Below are 9,505 nucleotides of genomic sequence, written 5' to 3'. Positions count from 1 at the left end.
TTTGTGTTCTCTCTGACATCATGTGAGTCTCACTGTTCTGTTTGTCTTTTCTCGCTGATTCAGATCAGTTTTGGTCTCAAAGCCACGTTGACCGTAGCTTTTCTGTTTCGCACAGAAACACGTTGAAAAAGCCGCCGTGTCATTGGAGAGCCCATTCTCTTTCTTTAAATGTGTAAAGGCCCTTTTTTGGCGGCCGTCCAGCGACCCCCTCTGGGCCCTGAGCCAAGGCTTCAGAAACCACAGCACGCTCCTGGAAGGACGGGACATTTAGAGGACCAGTTCAGGTCCTCTGGGTGTCCTCTGAACGGGCAGACATGTTGATAGCGTGTAGACTCGGCCTGAAATATCGCTGAATAGAGGGTTGACCCGGAAAATCTGCAGCAGCTTCTCAGGAAAACAAAGATGTAGACGGCTGCAAACTTATCTGATGATCTCATAGGATATGAGGCATTGCTTTAGATAAAACAAGGAGTTTCTTATTAATGCTCCTGTTCCATTTTCCATTAAATAAAAGTCCTTCTCCTCTATGGAAACAGAACAATCATAAGAAGTAGAGAGAACTCAAACCTGTCTTTAGTGCAGAATAACACAGTTATGACATAAATCATAAATAAGAAAAACATTTTTTTAAACCTCTACTTCCAGCCTCTCCTCTCCGCTCTGTGTTCAGCAGCAGCTCAGTTGAAGTTTCACAGATTTGTTGTCACATGACTGTTGGTCTCAGATGAATCAATCATGGCTTCATAGTTTCTCTGAGGAGATCAGCATTTAATGTTTTTTACAGAATCTGGTTAAAGCAAACGGTTTATTTGTGACACAATTTTAAATGAGAAATGTTGAATCATTTTTTTATGAAATATCAACATTTTAAGCTTTGTTTTAGTTGCTTTTTTCTGACTGAAGCTTTGTTGTACATGATGTGTTCGAGGACCGTCAGAGAGATGACAATCTGATGATTATGACAGTGTTTACCTCTTCTGGTTGTGATAAAGGCGTAGTTTTGATTGTTTAAATACAGAGTGGTAATAGTGCTTACTACTACGTTTACTGCTGTAAAGGATCTGAGAAGCAGTGAACATTCTCACGTACACACAGCTTCTTTTACAATTAATCACTCCTCACACGTTCACACACCCACTGATTTACACCCACACACGCACACACAACCGCACAGACACACAACCGCACAGACACACAACCACACACACACACACAGCATATCCGCCTCGTCTTCCCATGTAGCAGTGAGCCCTTTGGCAAAGTGTTTATCAGATTTAACTTCTTAAGAAAACAGGTCAACCCAGTTACAGGAACACACACACACACACACACACACACACACACACACACACACACACACACACACACACACACACACACACACACACACACACACACACACAGGTATCTGGAGAAGCTGCAGGAAAATAAAAAGCAAAGATCAGCAGGATAAGAAGTTTTTTTATCTTCTTACAGAACTAAACTTTTGATGAATTATTGTTTAAAATCTCAGCAACACATTTATTTTGTCGTGTTGCCTTCAGGTGAAATCTTTGTTTACACAATTTTGGTGATTTTTGTCAGGTATTTGAGATTGTTTCTAAAATAATTTGGGGATTATAATGACAAGCACTCTTTTTTCTTCGTCTAGAAAAGTTTTTGAGGTTTTTGATGAGAAAAATACATTTTAATAATGAAAAATCTTCTTCTTTCCTTCTCAAATGTTCAATGCTGTCTAAACTCAAGCAGACAAACAAGAACTTTGTTTTTAATCTAATCAAAGAATATTATGAGGGGTGGAAGCTTTTTTCCCCCACAGTAAATACATCATTTAAAAATAGATCAATAAACACTAAAATAAACAAAGGAACTTTGAAATGAACACGTTAATGTAGCCCAACAAAAAAAGAAGAAACAGAATTTAATTGACAACGAGATTCATTCTTTAAGCTTTTGATTTGTGAGGATTTGCTGCTTTTCCTTTTCTAATACATTCTTTTATTGACTAGATTTAGTTTTTGGACGTTTGCAGATGTCTCCTCCAGCATTTTGAACTATTCTATGATATTTTTTCTTAGTCCGAATGATAAATTGATTTATCAGAAAAATCATTGATTTATAAAAGCAATCATTAGTTTCAACGTAAACAAACTTCTACCTTGAAAGAGAAACAAAGACAGTTTGGACAAAAGGAATAATATCAGTTAAAGTTATCGATAAGACAATAACTATCTGTACTTTGGGCTAAAAGAAGAGTGAATGTTGGACTTTTACACTTAAATATTTGCATTAGTTTTGTCTCTTTCATCCAGTGTGTGTTTTATTATTTCCTGAGTCTCAGTGTTGAGATCGATGCTGCTGAAGTGGATCCAGACTGCAGCCTCACGCTCCTCACGTACGCTCTGTCATTAAACCTTCAGCAGGCTGGAAGCCTGCCAAACAACTGCACACACCCTCCCTCCCTCCTTCCTCCCTCCCTCCCTCCTCCTCCTCCCTCCTCCTCCTCTCTACTAGGAAGATAAGATAAAGTTGAATTCAAAACAGCTCTGAGAGGCGTTTTGTTTATGTTTTTTGTCAGCGTGTCATTTCCTCTCTGCTCAGCCTCCTGTGTTCCTCCACATATTCACTCCTTAGCAGCTCAGTTGCATGATGGTGTGTGTGTGTGTGTGTGTGTGTGTGTGTGTGTGTGTGTGTGTGTGTGTGTACGTGCCTCAGCGGTGGCGTGTAAACAAACATGCGTGTTTCACTGCTTCCCTCTCGCTGCAGAGCGTCTGTGGCTGTTGGAGGTCAGACACTCTTTATGAGCGCTGGGGGTTTGTCGTCATCGGCAGCCGAGGAAACCCGGCGCTACGTGCAGCTCTGGCGTCCCTTGAATGCTTGGGACGGGGGTTCGATCCCCACCCCGCCCCAACCACTCCCCCCCTAACAGAGGAGAGCACATGTGGTTGCATGCGAAGTGTGTAAAGACGTCAGGAGGTTATCGCTTACGTCAGTCAGGTTGCTGAAGGTGTTGTTGTCGATGTTGCGTTCAGGGACCCGTGTGTTTAACGAGGGTTAATCTACACCGTGACCTTCCTGTAATAAAGCGTCGTGTGTGTTTGTGGTCGTGCAGAAAAGGAAGGGGGCGGGATGTGAGTTTTATGGAGCACGTAGAGGCATTGAGGTCCTCGCACGCTCCTGTTTTACAATAAGAGGGGTTTCACAATAAGAGCCCTAGAGAGAAGGGGGGGCAGTGTTGACGTGGTTGCAGGTGGTGCAGCTGACTGCAGTCAAGTCTTAAGTTTGTTGTGCTTTCATCTCTTTATCTGTTATCTTCTACGCTGACGTCAGTGAGATGGGAAAGATGACGCAGTTTGGTGTAAATCTTTGTTTATTGTACTTTAAAAAATCGCTCCCTTTAAAATGTTCCATCAGCTCCATTTAATTACAAACTATCAAATAGAAAAGACGGCCCGACAATCAGTACATTACATTACATTACAGTCATGTAGCAGACGCTTTTATCCAAAGCGACTTCCAATAAGTGTATTCAACATAGGTATTCAAGAGAACTACTAGTCACCAGAAGTCATAAGTGCATCTCCTTTCTTAAACAAGCATCTTAAAGCATAAACCAGAGCAAAAGTATAGTGCAGAGGCAAATTACTACGAAAACAATAATTGCAACAAACTAATACGAATACAATAAGTGCAGTAGAAGTGAATGCTTTAAAAAAGACTTTTATGGACATAGTTTTCTGAAATCTCTTTTGTATTTATCAGCTTGAAGTCTAGAGGGATGAATCTTGCAAAAATAATGAGTCTCTGCTCTTCAGTGTCAAGAGACTGAATTCACTGTCACATATGTAGTTTTATTTAAAGATATAAAGTTAAACAACGACTCTGCACAAACCCTTAAAAGAAAAAAAAGGAAACGTACAAAAAAACACAATAAAACACGATACGATATCTTCCTCTCCTATCTCATAAAATACTTCTTGGTCTTAATTAATTATTATCAAAATAAAGATTATTGTTCAATATAACGTTGTTGATGAGAATTTGCTCTGTGGTTGCGTTGTAAACAATGTACTGTTTCAAATTCAAATTATTATGAGTTGTTTTTGTTGCTGCGGATTCAAAATGAACTTCTGTTTTTGTTCTCTTGTGTTGCAAACGTGTTACAGCTGCTTTTAGTTGTGCATCCTGTGTTGCATAAAGACAATAAATTATCTTTTGAATCTTTGTCACAAACACACAAGAAAATTCCACTGTGAATAACGGATGGAATGAATAGAAAAATAAACAGTTGACTGATATGAAGTGAGACGACCTGGAACAACCTCTCGGGGTCGCGTGTGTCAGCTCTTTTGTTTTTCCTGGAAGGAAATCCTCAGTTTGAGTCTCCGTTGACTCTGAAACAGACTCGCGTCCGATGTCTGCTGCTCTCAGCCAATCAGCTTCCTCTTTCTGCTCGGGCCAAAAGGTCGCAGCGCTGCAGGGAGGAGAGGAAGAGGCCTGAAGCTGACGGAGTGTTTAGTCTAACGACAGTTTACCAGGTCAAGATCTGACCTTACCCTCAAAGGATATTATAATTGAAATATATTTTTTTTATCAACTATCAGTATTGTAAACATTGTAAAACACAACTGGTGATCAGACTGAAGCACAGACTCTTCTTCCTAATCATGTTCTCACATAAATATGTAAGAAGAATTAGTTTTCTACGATAAAACACCAGAGTTTCCAAACTCCAAACTATCCTTTTTTTAATTTAGAAACTTTATTTTGAAACATTTAAAGTTGTTTTTAAAAGCAGTTGCACAAAAACTAAACTAAAACTAAATAAAAAGCGTTAATAAATAAATATTCTTAAATGTTTGATTGATATAATGAATTATTCCATCAAAGATAATGTCTCTAACCAACCAATGCCAACTTTATACTTTACTTTTGGTACATTATTTTAATTGACATCATATAAGAAAACATTTTACACCTAAAAAAAAAAGTAAAAAAGTAAAGTAACAACAGTAACAGAACCTCAACTTCACAATTTTATTCCTTATAAAGATATAAAGTAATTATACTTTAAGTTGTACTACTGATGTTTGATCATAAGTATTTTGTTTGTGTGTTTTAGGCGATGGTGGCGTGTTACCCTGGAAACGGAGCGGGTTACGTCAAACACGTGGACAACCCGAACCGCGACGGACGCTGCATCACCTGCATCTACTACCTCAACAAGGACTGGAGCGCCAAGGTGTGTGCAGGGACCTCTGATCAATACTGGATGTTTGACCTCTGACCTCTGACTACTTTTTATCGACTGAGATCAGAGAATTGAATCTGTTGTGTGACTTCCTGTCTGACTAGGAAACACTTTATGACTTTGATCTCTTCTTAAAACACATCGTGATGATGTCGGTGTGGAAAACACAGACTATAGGAAGTACTCAGATCCTTAACACTGAAAATACTCCAACACAAGTAAAAGTATAATCAGTTAAATGTCGTTAAAGTAAAAGTATTGATATTGATGTTATATCAGATATTCTGTAATAATACCTCTAATTACTTGTGTTGGAGTATTTTTTGCTGCTCATTCTGTACACATGACATCTATTGCATTCTGTCCATCCTGGAGAAGGATCCTCCTCTGAGGTTTCTCCCAGAGGTTTCTTCCTGTTTTTCTCCCTGTTAAAGGGGATTTTTAGGGGAGTTTTTCCTGTGCCGATGTGAGGGAAGGACAGAGGATGTCACATGTGCACAGATTGTAAAGCCCTCTGAGGCAAATTTGTAATTTGTGATTCTGGGCTATACAAAATAAACTGAATTGAATTGAATTGAATTGTATTAATCTCTTCTCTCCTCGTTTGTGATCGTCCCGTCGTTATTGGTCAGCAGCACGGCGGCATCCTCAGGATCTTTCCGGAGGGGAAATCCTACGTTGCCGACATCAAACCGCTGTTCGACCGGCTGCTCTTCTTCTGGTCCGACCGCCGGAACCCCCATGAGGTTCAGCCCTCCTACGCCACCAGGTGACCAATCAATCAATCAATCAATCAATCAATCAATCAATCAATCAATCAATCAATCAATCAATCAATCAATCAATCAATCAATCAATCAATCAATCAATCACATACCTGTTTCAGTTCCCACCTAATAACCCCAAACTATTCAAAGCTTTACCTCAGCCCTCTGTCTGATATGTGTGTATTGGTTTACATATAATAAAACATCATTCAATATAAAATAAGTCTTAACAATATTTCCCTTTTGAAAAAAACTTTATTTAAATCAAAGAAACAATATCATAACATGCATTCAAAACACAAGGAATTATTTTATGTATTTTAAAATTACTCTTAATAACGATACCAATAAATCTTATTTAAGGAAAACACTGTAGTTTATGTTTTGTAGTAATTTAAATAAAAAGTACAACATATTCCCTCTTGAATGCAGTGAAGGAAAAGTACAATATTAGAACCAAATTAAATTAGCAGAACCTCAAAACTGCATTTATGATATTTTTATGAATGACAGATTAGCGCTGAATCTAAATTGATTGACATGTTTTATTAAAAAGGGACCAAAATTTAATTTAACTTATTGATGTTTTCTATCACTTTTTAAATTGACTTTAATCTGTAATCTTTGTAATTAAAGCGTTACCTCTTATGATAAAACAGCATTTAGTATAAAATATTTAACGATATTTTGACTTTTGAAAAAGCCTAAAACATAAAAAAATATATTCAGAACACAAGGAGTTATTTTATATATTTTTAAATGACCAATAAGTATCATTTAAAGAGAACATTTTAGTTTATGTTTGTTAGTAATTCACACTGTCAGATAAATATATAGAGGTGAAAGTACAACATTTCCCTCTTAAAGTAAATTAACAGAACCTTAAAACCGTACTTAAGGCACATTTATGAATTACACAAAAAGAGGAAGCTCTAAATGTATTGGCATGTCTAATTAAAAAGGGACTAACATTGAACTTAAATTAAGTAATTAATATTTTCTGATACTTGTGGAAGTAGTTTTTAATCTGTAATCTTTGTAAACACAAGAGGAACAGAGGTTTGTATTTTTTATTATGAGTTTAGATACAAATATATTTAATGTCGCTGTCTGTAATTAATTTAAACAGATTCTTCTTAAGTACAAATTCCTAACATACTGTGATGATGTAACATAAAGTACACTTAATAAAATGTTGATGTAATTTCAATGATTTTCAGTCGAGTTTATTTTCACTGACAGAAACACACACAGATCATCGGCACCACCTGCTGGTGTGAATGTGTAACAACACTAAAACACATTTACATGTAGAGTCTGAAATAAAAACATTAATATTATGTTGAAGCTAATATGATGTTAATTTACGTTTGTCTCCTCCATGCATAAAGAATAAAGTAAAAGCAGTTTAAATCAACTTTATACAAAAGGGATATTTTCAAAAGTACAAAAGCTGGAGTGTGCATTTCCTTTGCATACGCTGTGGATAAAAAACTAATAAAAACAGAAGGAAATCTAGAAAAAAAAGAATTTGAGTGGAGTAAAAAATTAAAGAAAACCTTTACTAAGAGTTAGCAGAGCTAATCAATTATTAAGACCTTACACCTGTGTTGTTTCTGTTTCAGGTACGCCATCACAGTTTGGTATTTTGACTCTGAGGAGAGAGCCGAGGCCAAGAGACGCTTCAGAGACCTGACAGGTACAAATACACACAAACACACATTTTCTATGACATACTATACTATGACTTTTTTTCGACATACTATACTATTACTTTTTAATTCTTTTTTCATCATACTATGACTTTTTTTTCAACAAACTATACTATGACTTTTTTATGGCTTTTTTTTTTACATACTACACAATTACTTTTTTTTCGACATACTATACTATTACTTTTTTCAACAATTATACTATGAGTTTTTTATGGCTTTTTTTTTTTACATACTACACAATGACTTTTTTTTTCAACATACTATACTATGACTTTTTTATGAAGTTTTCGACATACTATTCTATTACTTTTTTCAACATATTATACTATTACTTTTTAATTCTTTTTTCGACATACTATGATTTTTTTTTCGACATGCTATACTATGACTTTTTGATAGGGATACACACTTTACTAGAAAGGTTCATACCTTTTTTGATTATATTGCCAAAACTGAATTCATATTCAACATTTTTATTCGTTCCTTTCTTTCTTTAAGATTCATCTCGGGAGCAGGACAGCATCTCCAGATGAGTTTCATGTGAGGAAACGTCATCACCTTGTGTATCACCTTCGATCGAGAGACGACAGCAGGATTTCTCCCAACTCGCAAAATCTGAAAGAAATGGAATAAAAACTAAGATTTTTTACTCTAGTGTGGAAGAGTTGAGCGGGATTTCAACTCTTCAACTGATAAATCTGCATACCCTCATCGCTCCTGTCAGCACCCAGAGTGGAAGGAACAATCAGCCTGAACAGCTGCGGTCGCTTTGGTCACCTGATGAATGATGAGGTCAGGTGACCTGCAGCTGCTCTGAACTTTTCCTGCTTTACATGATATGTGTGCAATACTCTGCTGAGTCAGAGGAAAACAGCGGACCGCTCCTTCAAGCTAAAGGAGAGTTGACAAAAAGTCATAAGAGACATGATGCTAACAAACCTGTGTAATAAGTGTCACTGTAACATGTTCTTTTTAAGTCTTTTGAATCAGACACACATGACAGTTCTGTGTTAAGTTGATGTTTACTGATAAATGTGGAATGAAACTTGCTGAAAAGTCCAATTCTTTCATATTTTCACTTTGAGCAGCATTATGATTTTGTGATCTGATAAGCTGTCACTTTGTATTCCTGGATCTTTAAATGGCCTCGAGCATTCTGTGCATTCTCCGCCCTCCACCAATACAGAAGGACAAAGAGGGAGATAAATTCCACCGACGCAGCAGATTTGACGGACGGCATTAGAAGCAGATGTCTGTGTGTGTGTGTCTGAATTATTGATGCTTCGTTCAAACAGCTCTTCAGAGAAGTTATGGAGCCCGAATAGCACTCAATGCCAACTTACCTTATCTTTTTCCTTACTGGTCTTACCTGGGATATGTTTTTAACATGTTGAAACAACTGTGTTTGATAGAAAAGGAACATTTTCTCTCAGCTTAGATACTCTGAATGCACTGGAACCTGTCGCACGATATTAAAAGACATATTGAATAAAGATTCTATTTTAAAATTTTTCGCTGATCTACTTGTTTGTGTGCTGTCTTTTTATAAATGTAAATCAGAATTTGGTTACAGTTATTTCGTCCCTGACAATCAAATGCAGAAATATTTACAGTATGTCGAAAAAAAGTCATAGTATAGTATGTCTAAATAAAACGTCATAGTATAGTATGCCGAAAAAAGTCATAGTATGTCGTAAAAAGTCATAGTATAGTATGTCGAAAAAAGTCATAGTATAGTATGTCGAAAAAAGTGATTATTAAGTCATAGTATA

General features: G+C 36.6%; 1 protein-coding gene across 1 annotated transcript in view; it reads left to right on the top strand.

Moving 5' to 3' along the window:
• The window catches only part of egln3 (egl-9 family hypoxia-inducible factor 3), a 12,399-nt gene extending 3,203 nt beyond the window's left edge, over positions 1 to 9,196 (top strand). The window contains 4 exon segments of the mRNA XM_054613584.1: positions 5,123 to 5,242; positions 5,887 to 6,020; positions 7,644 to 7,717; positions 8,232 to 9,196. Coding sequence (XP_054469559.1) covers positions 5,123 to 5,242; positions 5,887 to 6,020; positions 7,644 to 7,717; positions 8,232 to 8,266 — 363 coding nt within the window. The 3' untranslated portion in view covers positions 8,267 to 9,196.
• Positions 9,197 to 9,505: the final 309 nt, after the last annotated feature.

This window comes from Anoplopoma fimbria, chromosome 15 (genome assembly GCF_027596085.1).
Source record: "Anoplopoma fimbria isolate UVic2021 breed Golden Eagle Sablefish chromosome 15, Afim_UVic_2022, whole genome shotgun sequence".
Lineage (NCBI taxonomy): Eukaryota > Metazoa > Chordata > Actinopteri > Perciformes > Anoplopomatidae > Anoplopoma > Anoplopoma fimbria.
This window is presented reverse-complemented; position numbering and strand designations above follow the sequence as displayed.